We start from the raw sequence: 18067 nt of genomic DNA, 5'->3' as shown, positions 1-18067 counted from the left end.
AATTTTTATGCATACATTTCATAAAATGTAATAAATTTAAATAATTTAAGGTCATTCAGAATATATAATTCAATTTATAAAATTTTTTTATATAAAAGTACCGGTAAAATTTACAGTTTTTTTATTCATAAACTTAATTTATTATGCCAAGGTTTTGTTGTTGTTAACGTAAAAAAAAATCGTGTTTATGATTTCTAAATTACACAAAGATATATGATATAAAATGTAGGTTATATTCATAAATTTGTAGATGATATATAACTCAAATAAATAATAAAGATCTTTTAGTTTATATAATAAATTAAGCGCGATGATTTTATTTATAGAATTACGTTTCTGGTTCTTCATCCGAAGAAATTGCTTCATCTGAATCTAAATCTTCGTCTCGATAAAAGACAGCGCAAGGAACAACTCTAAAAAGATTAAATTATCATTTACATTTTTTAATTTAATTTATTTTTAAATATTAACTTAACATTTACTTTATATACCAACCCAATTGTAGATCCAGAACGTACACCAATTCCTTTCTCCATTAATGTTCTTAGCACATAATCTGATCTTATCCCGGGGCCGCAAGGAAAATAAATCTGCCAGAATTTAAAAAAAAAAGATTATTTCGTAATCCTATTTTAATATGTAAATTAAAAGCTTAAAATATAATTCAAAACCTGGTGATAAGTGTTTTCTTTGTTGGTACTCCATACTGCATCTTGAATTTCTAGTTTGTCCAGGCATTGTTTTAATAACTAAATAAAATCATCCAGACAAAAAAAATTAATTATATCTTAATAAAACATGTTATGAAACAGCATCAAATGCTCTTATTCTAACAAAATAAAAATTAAGATAGGTGTATTTTTAGTACAGTCGATCCCCTATAACACTGTTGATTATTCCGTTTTATATGAATTCAATGTTATACGAGTCACTTAGATTTTACAAATATGTGTGCCGTTCTGTGCCTGGCTCACGTATTTGTAAAATCTAAGTGACTCGTACAACATGGAATTCATATAAAACGGAATTATCGACAATGTTATAGGGGGTCGACTGTATTATTAATTACGGTAATTTAACATTTAACTCTCGACATATAGTATTTAATCCGTGGTTATGTAACATTAGACTATATCGTAATAATCCGATGTGTGCCTGAATATAAATTGAACATTTTCATATTGTAACATAGTTTTTAATCTATTTATAATGGATTTATCTTGAGGAAAAGTGTCCTTAAATTTTACTCATATGATAAATGTGCTTAACAAAAGTTAAGCAGCAGATTTAAATACAGTACAGTTTGTTATTTTATTTTTAAAAGATACGAATTACTTAAGATCTTAGTCTATATTTACAATCTTGAATCTTTTGCATTGTTTTTCTCTTTTAATTCAATAACAAATGTACTAAAATAATTCTTTTTTTATTTGTATTATCGTTTAAATTTACCTGTGCTAAAGGAGCATCTTCATCATCCTCATCCAAAGGAACTTTTTTTAGATCATCCTTTTTACTTTCGTTTAACTGAATAACACACGAATCCTGAGAAATTTTATTGTTATTATTCAGTATATTTCCATTTTGGTATCCTTTGTTTTCTATATAAATGATATAAATTATAAATTTATTTTTAAAATAAAATATAATTTATACTAAATATTTGTATAACATAAAATTTTGTAACTTCTGTAAATATTAGAATAATTTAAACATAAATTTTCTATACTTTAAATACTGTAATATAAATCTAATTAAAAAATATTGTGTTTATAATTTTATTTTATAAGAAAATAATTATTCTGACCAAGGAAATGTTATAAAACATAGCAGAAAAACTACTTGATTTATAAAGATGGCGGCCAGTAGATGATCAAAATTCAAAGAAGGGGGGCTAATTCAAAAATTAAAATATTTGAATTAATAATAAGTGTCAGTGAGAAAGCCTCTGACACCTCTGAACCCCTCTTGGATCCGCCTCTGGGTGGCCTGATTAAAGGCCGAAAATGTTTCCCGAATTAAGTAATTTTGTCTTTATCATACGAGATATGCAATTATTATGAATAAAAAGTTATCATTTTCACATTCTTGAGATAAATATATAATCATTTCTCTTCTATGCAAGAGATTTCTTTGTTTTTGCATTGATAATTCTAGATCGCTTTCACTGTCTGGGAAAGAGTGATAAATAATAACACCCTCGACCTTTTTTATACATTTCTATTTAATAAAATAAAGAATTTCATTTAAAACATATTCTTATAAAATCCCACTAATTTAAATTAATGGAAGTTCATCAAAATACTAATTAAAATAAATAAAAATTCTTTAATATATTATACAGCTATCAAGTCTTGAATTATGATTTAAAAGTTAATAATTTTTATTTTTATTTATTCTATTGCATGTTTAAGTAATAGAAAACTTTGATTATTCATATTATTCTATATTTAAAAAATTATACAATAATGATATATTGTTGTAAGTATAGTTCAATCACATTTAAAAATTACGATAGAATTTTGCAGTCTTTACAAGTCTTCAGTAAATATAAATAAACCTGCTCGGTCATTGAGTAAAATAAACAATTTTCCTCGAAATGTTTTACTATTTTATCACATTAATTGCGTAGTTTTATTAGTATATTTCTATAATTATCGTTTTAAATGCCCAAGATGGTCTCTCTACTTCTCTATTTTGCAATGAGAAAGGGTGCTTGAACTTTGCTAAAAGATAGTAAATAGTTAAAAGATTATCAATGAAAAATTAATAATAAAAATGCTAAAACAATCACCAAATTTTTCATCATCAATGCGTGTGTAGTGTTATATATACTGTGCATACAATAATGTGTTGTATAGTCTCTATATATATAGATAATACACAAATAATAATACATATGATACATTTTTGTATGTATATAACGTACAACACAACACTATTGTGACTTGTGTATGTTGCATTGTTGTATGTTGTATTGTCTATACTGTACAGTACATATATAGTGATCGCTTTCTCTCTCTCTCGTAGAAAATTACCCCCTTACATTATGCATGTCCAATTAAAATTGACTTATTAGGAAACGAAACTGTAATAAGTTTTGAAATATTCTTATCGGAGAATTTTCAATAGAAAGTCTCCAGCAGAGTTATTTCTCGTTGTTGATAACACTATTGAAATTATCGGCATATTTTTACGATTTAATGGTTTTATGGAAGATTCGTACGAAGGTCGTCGTCTATCGTCTTTTTTAATGCTTGTTTGGCAACTCGGAAATAACTCGTAAATTTTATCGTAGGAAATTATTCGTCTCATTTACAATATTTTTATCTTTATGTAAAATTCATTTAATATTAAATTATTTTAATTAACGTTATATAATGTTTAAATTATATTTAAGAGAGTTTCAGATAAGAAAATTAAAGAAACCTGCCCAATAAGTTCATAAGCGTAATGCTCTTATATAAATTTATATTGATAATTTATCTAATGTGTAATTAGAATTTCATTTAGTCCAATATATAAAGGAGATAATATATAAATTAAATTATTATTTATGAAAGCATGTTTAACATGACAGATCGAAAGAAATGTCAAGTGGAATCTAAATAAGTTTCTTAACTGTTTACATAATAGGAAATTGATTGAACATTATCAGTACACGTAAAACAGGTTAAATGTGATTATACTGAATAATTGACCTATTTTTATATTGTTTTAATCTGTATAAGATCGTTTTGTGTCCTTGATGGCTGGATACAAATTATATACAGGATCGTTTTCCGGGCCTTAGGCACGCGCCTAAGGCCCGGAAAACCAGATAACAGATAACTAGTACCTACCATACCAGATAACAGACCGAAATACAAGCTGTTAAGGCTGTCACTGTAGTGAAGTGACATACTGAAGTGTCGGAGGAGGATCGAAAAACCTAAAACCCAAGGGCCCTGTTATGGATGAATATGATCCTGATTATACTGTACTGTACATACACTTCAAAACTTGTGTCATTACTCATTATTTTTTAATCGTATAAAAAGCATTTCATTGATGAATAAAAGTATTATTGTTATTGTCCGTAGTAAATTAGGCTACATTTATAGCCTAATATTTACTACGGACGAATTGAAGAATTGAAGAGGAGCCAGAAAAAAAGGAGCAATCCTTGTATCTGTTGAACACGAGAGAGGCAATCCTTACAGTTGCTAGGCACGGAAGAGAATTCTTGCGTGGACAAACAATTCCTGCACTTGCAAGAATAGCAGCCAAGAGAAGAGGCTGTATTCTTGCATCTTCCAGCCACGACGAAAAGAACCTTGCATTTGCCGTCTAAGAAGGAAGAGATCCTTGCACGTGCCGGCCATGGTAAAAGCGATCCTGGTACTGATCAACACAGAAAGGTGATCCAATAACAAAGCAATCGACGTCGATATTTTTGTTATTGTGTATTTTTCGTTTTTCGTGCACATTTTCCGTTAGGCACGCTCAATTGCTTCAGAAAGCACGAGCATTGTCACATTGACCCCACTGTATTTCAAAACAAAATCGTAGATTCACATTTTTATTATATTTTTTAGATTTCTCGTCTCAATTAATGAAAAATGTCAAAGTTTTATCAAAATCGATCAATGAAATTTTGAGAACGAACGAAATTATATAAGCCACATACAAGAGGCTTTGGTAACGATCGGTCTCAAATACTCTTTTCTTATTAGGCTATAAATTTCTACTAAATTTAAAAAAAAGTCTAGAGAGAATCTATAAATAACGAGATCATANACTTAATATATATATATATATATCAAAATTTGACATTGATTTCGTGTCAATAAAAATTGATAAAAGAGTTATAATGATAACAAATGTAAACTTCATTATGTAGTTTAAGATGAAGATAAAATAGATTTGGATTAGTAATAAACTTTATTAGAATTATTTTAACTCTATTCAAGTGCTTTTGATTTAAAGAAATTTTAAATTAGAATCGTTTCTAGAAAAGATGAGAAAGAAAGAATTAAATAATACTTAGAAATGTTATGAAAGGATTCTATTAATTTTTCATTGACGTTCTTGAATATGCTGAATGTGCAAAAAACTAAGGAGCGGAAAGTGTTTTTATTCGAAAATAAAACTGGGAAAACCAAATCTAATTAAAATAAATTGCTTTATAATTAACCGAGTATCGTTACTAACAAGCATATAAATATTTTGAAATTAATGCATTTATTTATGTAAATATCCAATTATTCACAAGTTGTCTCCTCGAAACTTAAGCTGATTTCTTTATTTCGCGAGTAAGCTTACACTGAATATTTATCTTGTATAATGTAAAGAGAATTTAATTTAGAACGCTTTTCCTTTCTTATTGTATGAGTTTATACTGCATTAATTATTAGTATAGCCGTTAGAATATATATAAAATTATATAACTTTTACAATCTAGAATTAGCTTAATCATACAAATTTTATATAGGTTAAAGATTATAGTATGAAATATGTATATATAATCTACACAGTCTAATTTAAGCTTAAGATGATTTGCATATAAGCCTGCATAATAGAAATGCAATTAATGTTTCATTTATGTAATACTATCTTCTCACTTTAAATATAACCCCATTAAGTAATAATCTCTTATTAATACTCATTTTACACTAACTTGCACATTCATAAAATAATAAGCAATAAAAAGAATAAATAATATGAATTTATGTTTATAAATAAGTCTGAAGAATCTAATTTTATAAAAATTATAAATGTTTTGTATCCAATCAAAAACACATTTAGCTATTAAAAGATGATGATTAGAGATGACCCATTTCATAATCGCAAGTGATATAGCAATAAATAAGCGTACAGCAGGAGCAATTGCACGAAAAATTGCAGATAAGTTACCGATTGCCAAATTACATTTCAACACAGTAGCGATATTTGAGGACATGCCATAAAAATCGACAGGGTGCAAAGCATTTGTAATTCATCAATGGTATATCTTACGAGTTTAGTGTTAAATAGTTGCAGCTTCATCAGAGTTTAGAAAACATTTCTCTTGTTAATTTAATTCATAAACTTCTTAAAGAAAACTTACAAATAAAACTGCACAATAATCTGTATTTATTTATAGTTCTATTGCAACGTAAGACATTTACATAGGACTTTTTTAAAAATCGAGTTTAAATGATACAGTACTATTGAGTTGGAACAATTCCTTGTTTGTTAGTATCAAAAATAATTCAAAGTAAAGAAAAAAAAAAAGCATTGACGTAATTGACTTATCGGAAAACAGCGATTACTTTACAATTACCTGTTCATTATCTACCGCAATACACAAGTGGGGGCAAGCTTTTGATACCAAAGTCTATTAGGATAAGATTGAATTTAAACGACAAATTCAATCTCAACCTTATCCATGTTTTCTTAAAGTAAATAAAAACTTTTCCAAAATCAAAATTTTTCCATCAAATATAAACAACAATTGAATATTTTGAATACAATTACAAGCATTTGATATTATGTTTCTATACACTAGGACTATTCTTAATATAAGTTATATAATATCTAAGCTTGCGGGGCATAAATATATCTTATCCTTAGCTATATACAGTACATATAATAATAATAATAATAATAATAATAATAAAAGTAATTACCTTGATTTTCGTGTTTATTCTTCTCTTCGGGAGTATCAAAAAAATATAATTTTTGTTCGTGGCTCTCAGTTGGGATGCAAACGCAATACCAGACTCCAGACATGGCGAATAATATTATGAATCTCCTTCAAGATGTTTGTTTCATTATATTTAATACATTCGTCGTCATATACACTATCTCCGCTGATAGGATGATTCGGAAAAACTCTTTGCCAATCACGTTGAAGATGATACGAAGTTTTCCTAATTTATCTTTTCTCTTTCATAATCTATTTAAAAATATTAAATCAATGAATTTATAACAATTATAAAAATTTTAATATTGATTATTTATCTCGTATTCAGCGAAGGAAACAAATTATTATCATTGTTTTATATTTAGTTTGAAAAATTACATACAAATTAATATTTTAAAGTAAGTTATAATAAATACTAACTTTATATAATAAAATACTATGTCATCTCTCTATTATATCTAAATAAACAGTAATTTAATTATTTTATTTTAATTTAATTGTAATTTATATTTATTATATTCTTTATCATACGTTAAAGGTCAATATGTAATGTAGTTTTTGTAGTGTTTCCTGTTTACCAGGGAAAGTTTTAGGCATAAGTAATCTAGGGTTTTGTTTAAAGTTGGACCTCAAGGTACTTTCGTACATCTTAAACATTCAACTACAATTTACATACGTGTAGTTATATACAATACTAGTTTGCATCATAGTAAGGAGTATAGTGTGATATTGGCTTTAGATTAAATAAATTTAAAAATATAAGATGTTTTTCATTTTATATAATGTTATTTATTATAAATCCAATTAAATATGTTCGAATTTATATAAAAATACGAACGTAGGTAATATTTTTAGTGTTGCGTTGTCATTGCAACTTCATGTACAGTACGGTATTTTTGAAGTTGAATATAATATGAAATTACGATTCAAATCATATAATACTGCTTTTCCTCTCTAGTGGCTTAGAAAAATTTATGAAATTATATGTAGAATTTCAATAGAATTTTATTTATTTATACATTATTGCTTTGTTTATTTACTTAGATGCCTTTCAGGTTACTTTGAGCCATTATAAAGATGATATTATGTCATGACATTTGTGATTTATAGATAAAAATAAATTTAAGCAAGACAGATAGACAGATTTTAACTAATTTATTTAATTCTATGTAATAAGAGTACATAATGAAAGCACTTAATATGCATATACTATATGTTATATTATATTTTATATTTATATTTGAGGTTGTGACCTCAGTAAATTATATGAAAGACTGATATAATAACTGATTAATAAGATAATTTCTGAATGTCCGACTCTTCAGAGAGATAGAATACTAAGGCCTATACTGCTTCATATTAAAGTTATATTCAAGGATAAATTATGTATCGAATAATCTAAAAATTTCCTTATGCTATATGAATTACAGATGATTAGTAATTTTCTACAGATAACTTACAACCCATAGTTTTTTTTTATGAATGTGTAAAATGAGACAGCCATAAAACATCGTATACGATTTGACAGTCATGTTAATATTCTAATAGCGTTAAGAAATGATGTTAAAATTAATGCATATAAATGTTAATTAAATTTCTGTGCAGTGAGAAATTTGTAATAACATTTTAAAGATATTGCATACGAGACCTGTAATATCGTACTTATAAAACCACTGAACACTGGTGGTGAGATTGCGCTTGGTTAATAGGCTGGCTACGTGAAAATTTTCGGGATTTCTTTACATTAGTAACATCTAAATAGGGGGTAACAAAAGACCTCTCTAGAGGAATCACCTCCCTCAGCAAATTAACCGAACCAATTCGTCGTCATTTTAAATATCTATATAATAAAAGTAATAAAATCTGAATCTATATCGCTTATAATACCTTTGCTTGCATGATCAAATAATTTCTTAAATAATTAATTGCGTAGAATCATTGATAAATGACGTCAATTGTTATCTTCACAACTTTACTGGGCATTAATAGTTTTATGCTCCACTCTTATACAATGCTTTTATGCATTTATAGTCAGTAATTAGTCTGTTACATGCGTATATTTTACCACATTTTATAAGCAATTAAAAATTTAAATAATTTATATAATTAATACATATTCAAAGTCGACGTTTAGTCCTAAAATGTTTCTGATTTATGCTAAAGAATGAACTTAAAATTAATTTAATTTATAGGCCTATTAAAAACATAATATAATTAAATATGTAATTTAATGTTTATATTTTAATAGTTAAAAAAGACCTATAGGCCCTACTATATATATAAAAGCCAAAAATGTGATATTAAATTAACATATCAAAATATACAAGGCCTTGTTGATTGCACTTACATGTATACAGGTTAACTAGAAATATACACGATACAGTCTCGGTAATCCAAAATACACTGTATATGGTTCGGATTAAGGAGTTTTTCCGTGTTATTGGAAGTAATGTGAATTCAATGGCACATAAACGAATTTAACAGCGTGGCGTCAAATATTAATGATGCAGCAAAACACAACTTGGACTATTAATCAATAAGGTAATGGATTTCCAATATATTTAGCGAGAAACTGAAGTGATCATAGGAAATTTAGTGGACTGATTTTTACATTTACAGTCGACCCCCTATAACACCGTTGATAATTCCGTTTTATATGAATTCCATGTTGTACGAGTCACTTAGATTTTACAAATACGGGCTGTGAACGGCTCATGGATTTGTAAAATCTAAGTGACTCGTACAACATGAAACTCATATAAAACGGAATTATCAACAGTATTATAGGGGGGGTCGACTTGTATATAGTATTATGCTATAAGTTACTTCATCTTTTTTGAGAAGCGTAGCAACCAGCCTAATAATCTTTAATATCGTGTCAAAGCTCGAGTGTTTAAGCTCGGACTTGATATCGTGTCAAGTTTAATGAGAAAGTGTTCAAATTTAATGGAAAATGGAGTTTTAAATGTGGAAATCTTGAATTTTTGCATGCCAATTTAATTAAATTGCATATATCTACTTCGGTTAAACCTCATATTTTATAGATTTTTGTTTTATTGTTTTTTTTTTTATAAATATCCTTTCTTTATCTCTGTAATTGATCCTTAAGGCACGATGATAATAAATCGTTTCGATAACGAGTATCAATAAGTAAATTGTATTATCATTTAATTATGAAGAGTGAACTTATCCGAATGATAGAACATCATTAGAGTTGTTTTCCGCCCAATAAAATTCTAGATAATATACATAAGAGGGTTGATTAATTTCGAATAGAAAAATACAATATTCAAGTATTTTAAACTGGTAAATAGATATTTTGAATTATATCTATAAATTAGAATTATCAAAGGTTTCAAAAGATACATTAATCTATCTTAATATTAGTAGTTAAAATATGGTATAAATTTAATAAGAAGTACTTAACGATGTTGTTTTTGAAGATGATGTGCTCCGTTAAGCGGATCAGTAAATGACTCTGTCAAACGTATCTTTGACGTAATAAGAAAATACTTCGTGGAAGAATTGCATACATTATGGTTACACGGCAGAATTAAAAAACAAACTGACCTAAAGTAAACCGAGCGGATCTAATGTATTTAGTATATTGGGAACAACGTGACATATCTTGAAATTGGTTACAGTTCTCATCCGTGCGGTTGCAAGCGAGAGAAAAGTGCTAAAGACGACACAAGTGACGAAGCAATATACGAATTGCATCATCTGTCCTGTAAGTCACTTTATGATGTGTCAGACTCTTGTAATAATGTCATTTTAGTAAAAAATTTAATTACAGTTTTTAAATCTGTTCGAAGTGTCATATTGCATACAAGTTAAAAAAAAATTCAAATATAGTTAATTCTTACACTTCTAGTTATGATTACTTATAGTTTAAATTTAGTAATTTTAAATATGCAAATTTAATGTTAATTGTACAGGTGAACAAAATCTAGTAAATATATTTGAATGGAATCATTTGTCAAACTATAGGATGCATTTAATAAGTGCCATATCTATTAATAACTAATATATATAGTCCCCTAGTGAATGACACACAACGTCATTCAACGTCACTTTTGCTTTGTAAATATTGACCTGCCAAAATGTCATAAAACATGATATGCAGAGGATGACAATTGATTCGGTTGTGCTTTCGGATTTCAAACGGTTGTCAAATCGCATTGCAACATTGAATTTTAATCAGGTTTTTTTTTTCCTTTTCTTTTAAGTTGTTATGCACACAACCCGATCGAATTTCATTAAATTGATAATAATCACGAGATCATTTCCTACTAAATCATATTAGCATTCACATCTGTATAATGCATACTTGTTTACCATATGTTGACTTTAATCTACGACGTAATACCACGTAGTTTTATGATATAAAAATAGAACTTATCTTTAGTTAAGAAACGATACATCTACGTTATTTATTTAAATTGTACAAGGTAGCAATTCTTGCAAAAATATAAGATTCAGTTGAATTTTTACTCGTTAAGCTATGTAAGTGTAAAAAAATTCATTTGCATTATGAAAGTAATTTTTCCATTCTTTTCTATGCTTTAATTTAAATAATTTCAGTTTAATTATTAATAAAATGTATATTTTTAACTGAATAAACTGGCAGCATTTTTAATATAAATATTGTTTTTTTTTAGTCTATACAACGTAAATACAACTTTTGTTAGTTCTAAATTCCATCAAAAATATCTTGTAATTTAGTATTTTTCTTGGACTCTTTAGCTAGAATAAAATGATAAAAGAAGGAACTGAATGAAACATTAAAGTGCACTTAATGAGGTGGTAATAAATGATTACAATATTATGTACAATTCTGGAAGACTTCCTCTTATTCAGGATATATCCAAGAGGCAAGAACTGGATATATCCTGAATAAGAGATCGATCGTATCACTCGATTTTAGGGCATACAAGCACTGTATGATATTCTGCGAAAAATTTACCCATAAATGTAATTTCCGTTCCAGATCACCCATACTCGTAAATGGTCCCACAAATGTTTGAAAGAAAATAAATCTGGAGACCAGGCAGGCCAAGAAAGTGTGACAACGTGATGGAGCCATTCCTGCGAAATCCTAGTTGTGTGCAGCCAAGTGTTGTCTTACTGAAAATGGTTGTTTACAATCTGACATGAAAAGCAATACATAAGCGTGAATGCTCGACTGTGTCGCCAATATCCGTCGTATCACTTCTAGGAATGACCCGCCGTTATATTAGACAGCTCTAAAATTAGCACCCCAGCAAAGGCGGAATTGGAGTAAGCTTGTACGAGCCTTTTTATAGGATACTGGGTGCGATTTTGAAGCACTCTAGTATGACTGCCCGAAGCGCAATTGGAACACAACTATAATCATTTACATACTTGTCCGAAACGTAGCTGAATGTCGAGGTTTGCAAGAGACTAAGTATTATCCACATTATCATATTAGAAAAAAAAACTACTAATTTTTTCTAAAATTAATTACGCAATGAAGATTATAAAATATCAGAATTATTCTTTTCATAATATTAATAAGGAAAAATATATGTCAAAATGCAAAAATGTTAATATATATATATTTTTTAATAATTTCAAAACTATAATAATATAGCCAACTAATAGTAATATAATATAATATATATTTCATAATTTCAGTAATAAAATATGTCTTGCGACTGTCACAAACTTAAAAAGTATGTCATTAGAGAATATTACAGAAGAGTTTTAAATATGGAAAAATCTTAACCGACTTTAAAGCCAAATAAATAAAACAATTACATAATAACAATGGGGTGAATAGAATTTTCCAGTGAGTGTGAGAAAACTCAATTGCAATGAAGGCAGAAGAACATTCATCTACATACGTTATACGAATTTTAAAATTGTTTTAGCTATTGGATAGAGCAGTCCCCAGAGTAGTGGGGCTGCCGTCCTAACCGCTCGGTCATCCGGCCATAGGGTTTAATTAATTGTTAGAACATTTTGAATGGCTCTTTCTATATTCTAATATTCTACGAATATTAGAATATTCTGAATCAAATGGTTTGATTCGGTTGGTTTGATGAAATAAGGCAACGCAACACATGGGCAATCTGCCAAGGAGAATTCCTCTTTGGAGGACTAGAGGACTTTCTATAGGACAGTAGCCTATATTTAGGTATTTGACACGTAAAGGAAAACTCCATGTGGACAGCTCGTTGGTCAGATTCGAACCCACGACCAGTGCAAACTACCTTCAGTTGTTTTATTCAGTCGCTAATTGAAATGAAATTAACTTAAGGATTGCATTACCTGAAATTAGATAAAAAGTGCATCGGTAAATATACTTGTAATTTTATAATTTTACCGGTAAATTCGGTAAAAAAAAATGTTAGACACGTAATAATTCTTTGAAGCCAAATATTTATTTTTATAGCTTTTCGCGTATACAGTAGAGCATCGATTATCCGACTCAATTGGGAACTCAGGTTGGTCGGATAACTGAAAAAATCGGATAACCGAAAAAATTAAAAAAATACATTATTAGTATAGTATAGTATATTAGTATATCCCATGTAATTACTATATTAGTATATCGCTATTAACCAACTTCGCATTGAATTTTCATCGATGTTCAGCCTAGCAATTTTTTTTTTAATAATAATCGTCGCTATTGTATCGTTAAAAATTATTTTTAAATTATTTTATTGCTCACAAAACATAAAAAAATACATTATTAGTATAGTATAGTATATTAGTATATCCCATGTAATTACTATATTAGTATATCGCTATTAACCAACTTCGCATTGAATTTTCATCGATGTTCAGCCTAGCAATTTTTTTTTAATAATAATCGTCGCTATTGTATCGTTAAAAATTATTTTTAAATTATTTTATTGCTCACAAAACAAACAACCATTCATAATCAGAAAAAAATAAGTCTTTTTTAAATACTGGCCTCCCTTCAATGGTCGAGCCAGTGTTGCCAGCTAAAACACGCAAAAATTTAACAAAAATTATATTAAGTAGCCAAGACATATAGCCAAATATTGTAGTGCCATATCACTAGCGGACATTTGAAATTTGCCGACTAGAACGGTCAGTTAACCGATGTGACGGTTAATCCGGGGTCGGATAATCGATGCTCTACTGTATTTAATTTTTATATATTAAAGACAAAAACATTAAATGTTTTAATTTAAACTTATAAAACAGTTCCTCTCATTTATCTTTTAAATTTTTACTTTACAGCACTTTACAAAATTTTTAAAGTATCATATTACAGCACCAGTGGCAAGTGGTTCTGTTCTGTGAACAGAACCTGTTTCATGGGTTCGAGTCTCGTCAGGACGGGTTGTCCACGTGAAGTTTTCTGGGTTTTCTCCACGTCTGTAGGACCAGTTACCCTTAAAAAGATCTCCCCGGAATGCATCCTTCTTTGCAGATCGCCTAAGTGTTGCGTTACCGTAACTTAACTAAACAAACAAACAAACAGCACCATGCTGGATAGTATGGCAATTTGTTTTTTTTTAACCTATAAAGCCTAGAGTGCAACAGTGATTTTAGTTCAGTAACATTAGTTGACAAAATGCATACTGATATTTATTTGAGTGTTGAGTGAGTGCTCGCACTTGCCACTTTTATTTTCCCGGCTGCTACGTATATAACACTGAAAAAGTGTTGTAATTTGTCAAAATTTGACCGTCTGGGTTTTTGCAAATCTCGATGTTTTGAGATTCCGTGAACCCAAAAAGTCAAAAAGGGGGGAGATTCCTGGGATATGCGTGTGCCTGTAAGTGCATGCGTTGTCATCTATTTCGTTTAATATCTCATTATGGGGTAAAGATTTACAAACGAAATAGCACAGTATCTTGTATATAAGGGATATTGATGCTGTTAAATTTTGGAGTACGGTACTCGATAGAGTGGAAAGATAGAGGGAACCATGTCAGAAATTTTCATTAAGTCAGAATCCATTCGAGACTTAATGAAAATTGTACGCATTATTGGCATTTACAATATTTTTAAAAATTCATCTCTCCTCTCAATATTAAGCTTTTTTGTCTTTCTACAATAATTAATAGTATAAAAGATATTTTTAAAATAATATTTATCAAATGGCATCATATACGATTCAACAAAACTACTACTATTAATCTTTTGTTACTATTTATGTCGTAGTATAATTAAAAATTATCGGATTTCTTAAGGGTCCCCTTAACCTCCTGTTCGAATGCCAGGAAAGTCGAGTAAGAATCTTTGCCAGCATCTTTTTTTATATGAAAATTATCATATGATGATGATGATGATATTTTACAGTATAATGTCATCATTTTTGCTTATTCACGAAATACGATATTGTTTATTTTTTCTCTGTTATATTGTTATTTTTAAAAATACATATAGGCCTAGATCTACTTATAAATTCTTAATACAGTCGACCCCCTATAACACTGTTGATAATTCCGTTTTATATGAATTCCATGTTGTACGAGTCACTTAGATTTTACAAATACGTGTGCCGGGCTGTGAACGGCTCACGTATTTGTAAAATCTAAGTGACTCGTATAACATTGAATTCATATAAAATGGAATTATCAACAGTGTTATAGGGAGGTCGACTGTGTAGAGAAATATCTTACCTGATACATATAAATTCTAAGATTTCTGATTTATTTTACAGTGAGAAGATTACAATTAGTAAAATCTTTCTCACACCGATTAGTAAAAATATAATCTTTATATTTATAATCATACGGTTTTCGAATTTAGGTTTTATCTGTGTATTGATGAAGCGTGAAGACACGTGTAGTTAATTTTAGAAATGTAAAAGTTTTAACTGTTAGTCATTCAACACTTCGTACATAACAAAAATGTGCTGAATGTAAATACAGTACATAAATTTATTTTGTTTGCAGTAAGGTAGATTGCCCTTAACAAGGCCTGGCTCTTAATAAGGCTTAGATGACGTGTTAACACGTATGCTGCTGCTAGCCAGTAGAAGATACTGTAGTATCTTCACTCTTCACAGATGGGTTGCTGTGTGGAAAAATTCTTCGAATGACAGGCGATTGTCTACATTTATTTTGGTATTTAAATACTTATTTGGGCAACACACTTTATAGATTAGCACTAAAGGAAAAAAAAAAAAAACGTTATTAAAAGTCAACATGATTTAAGAAAGAACAGAATACGAGCAATTTTAAGTATTTTGTGTACAAATAATAAACCATTTTAAATTTAAAAATTGCATATCAGATGGCAAAGAAACGACCTTATGTATATAAGGCCCACGAGGTTAAAGTCTTTGTACAGTACAGTACAGTACAGGTTGTTCAGGAATCGATTTGTTATTTTACAATAACAAGAAAGGTAGTGAAGGGATTTCGACGTGGCTCCATCTGTTTTTCTCAATTCTAACTATTGTTGTATTACAAACATTTCCTCGCTAATAGTCCAAATCTACGATCCATCTTCATACACTAGGAATGGGCTCCAATTGTTCTCCGCGAGGTCTCGGAGCGATCCATCTTCATACACTAGGAATGGGCTCCAATTGTTCTCCGCGTGTCTCGGAGCGATCCATCAAAGGAAATTCGTGTACGTTGTGAATGTGTTTGTTTAGCTTTATTCGTATATGACAACGCAACACATGGGCGATGCCTCCCGTAAGGTCTTTTATAAGAGACTGACCCATATTTAGGTATTATTAACGTGAAGAAAACCCGGAAAACACGTGGCCAGCCCATTATTGAGGCGCGAACCCACTATCAATTCTCAGTTTTCGGGGGTTTTATCCACTCGGCCACTGGCAGGCATGAATATAGAAACAGTTTTATGGAATCAGACACATGTTTATTATTTTAATAAATGAAAAAAAAGGAAGATGCCCGGTTCGAGCTCACAAAAAAAGTGGAGAGGAACATTGAAGAAGTAAAAAAAAAAAAAAAATTCGAGAGCTTAAAGATTATTACAGAAGAGAGAAGACACGAATTAAGGAAACGAGAAAAGGTGTGATACTGTAAGTAAAATCAGTTATTTTTAACTAATGCATATTTATTTGCAGAAGGAGATTCTATTCATCAATGCAAATGCTTATCAAATCTTACAGTTTTTAGACAAGGATAAACTTCTAAGTGCTCTCTACATCAAATTATTAGTGTCTTGCCCCTGTAAAGCATACTTTTCCTTTAGCAATAGAGTCGTGCCGGTCATCTAACACCTTACAGGGAAATTTTTTAATTGAAATAACGTGACTTTCGGTTTGCAACGGAAGTTCGTATATAGTTAATCAGGGCCTTCTACCCCAAAGGTTTCTATATCTGGTCTTGGATTTCACGTATCTAACTCCGTTCACGAGATTAAGGAAGGACAGGCGATTGGACAACAATGGAAATTTTATAGCCAGGTAAGTTGAGCAACTCGTTACTGGTTTATTTTTAAAAGATTTGGTTGATTTATATATTTGTATATATTTTATTTCTATATTTATCTTAGATTGGTTTAAATGGCACGAAAAGAATTATTTGAAATGAGTTTATTAAGTCAATTGTTCGCAGTGAAAAACAAAACACCATTAATTAAATTAACATGTTTCGATTGTCTTGGATCGATTTGAATCGGCATTCTTTATTTTTATTAAATTATTTTTCGAATATGTTTTGTTCTGATTGATGTGTGGGGAGGCGGATCGTGGATTTGGATTATTAGCGAGGAAATGTTTGTAATACGACAATAGTTAAAATTGAGATAAACAGATGGCGCCACGGTGTTTTTCTCTATTGTTGAAATGGATTCATTTATACTACTAACGAGTTACATAACGTTCCGGCAAAATATTTAAAATTTTGGAGGCGCCATCTGTTACGAGATTTTATTAAAAATACTTTTTATATTATTAATTATTATAAAATGGCTAAAAGCTTAATTAGCGATGAGGGTAGCGATGAGTTTTATAAAAACATTGTTAATGCTAATAAGTAAAATCTTCATAATATTTCCGACCCTACTCGAGATGATACACGTGACCTCCCTCTACCTTTAACCATCAAAATTTAATAGTATCAATCCCCTAATACACAAGTTTCTCTGCAAAATTTCAGAAATTTTCGACAAATGACACAGGAGTTAAACTTCAAATTGAGTGAACAAAATCGTGCAACCCCCCCACACACTAACATCGAAACACAGAAAAAAAAACCCAATTTTTCTGCATTTCTCGAGGTTTCAAAGTCCAAAAATGTAAAAATCTCAATGCAAAATTCATGAATATTTTTATTATGTAGGTCATTATTAGATATTTAATTATTATAAATAAACAAAGAATTTTTCTTTAAATTATTATTACTTTAATAGAAAGATTTTTGTGTAATATATACAATGATATTTATTATAAAAAAATTCACGATTATTTTT

At 29.1% G+C, this 18067-nt stretch overlaps 2 protein-coding genes across 2 annotated transcripts in view; both read right to left on the bottom strand.

The window, feature by feature from the left end:
* Positions 1 to 18067, bottom strand: part of LOC111633567 — a 37230-nt gene that overhangs the window by 8763 nt on the left and 10400 nt on the right. Inside the window, exons 20-24 of the mRNA XM_023378160.1 lie at positions 2671 to 2726; positions 1453 to 1545; positions 672 to 749; positions 496 to 590; positions 333 to 413 (exon numbers count right to left, since the gene is read on the bottom strand). Of these exons, the coding sequence (XP_023233928.1) occupies positions 333 to 413; positions 496 to 590; positions 672 to 749; positions 1453 to 1545; positions 2671 to 2726 (403 nt within the window). The remainder of the gene's footprint in view (positions 1 to 332; positions 414 to 495; positions 591 to 671; positions 750 to 1452; positions 1546 to 2670; positions 2727 to 18067) is intronic.
* Positions 336 to 9109, bottom strand: LOC111633570. Its single transcript, XM_023378164.1, has 6 exons — positions 9015 to 9109; positions 6651 to 6919; positions 1453 to 1601; positions 672 to 749; positions 483 to 590; positions 336 to 413 (listed from the first exon to the last, which is right to left on the bottom strand). Exons 2-6 carry the CDS (start codon positions 6751 to 6753, stop codon positions 363 to 365), a joined length of 489 nt encoding a protein of 162 aa, XP_023233932.1. The 5' UTR covers positions 6754 to 6919; positions 9015 to 9109; the 3' UTR covers positions 336 to 362.

The sequence above is a fragment of the Centruroides sculpturatus genome, unplaced genomic scaffold (assembly GCF_000671375.1).
Source record: "Centruroides sculpturatus isolate CEXI.00-Female unplaced genomic scaffold, Cexi_2.0 scaffold831, whole genome shotgun sequence".
NCBI lineage: Eukaryota > Metazoa > Arthropoda > Arachnida > Scorpiones > Buthidae > Centruroides > Centruroides sculpturatus.
The sequence above is the reverse complement of the archived record's forward strand: the minus strand, read 5'-3'. Positions and strand labels throughout refer to the sequence as shown.

Coding starts and splice junctions, on each gene's coding strand:
- LOC111633570 (XM_023378164.1), bottom strand. CDS start 6,753: ATGTCTGGAGTCTGGTATTGCGTTTGCATCCCAACTGAGAGCCACGAA. Junction 1,602..6,650: donor GAATAAACACGAAAATCAAG/GTAATTACTTTT, acceptor TCATTTATATAG/AAAACAAAGGATACCAAAAT. Junction 414..482: donor CAATTGGGTTGGTATATAAA/GTAAATGTTAAG, acceptor TAATCTTTTTAG/AGTTGTTCCTTGCGCTGTCT.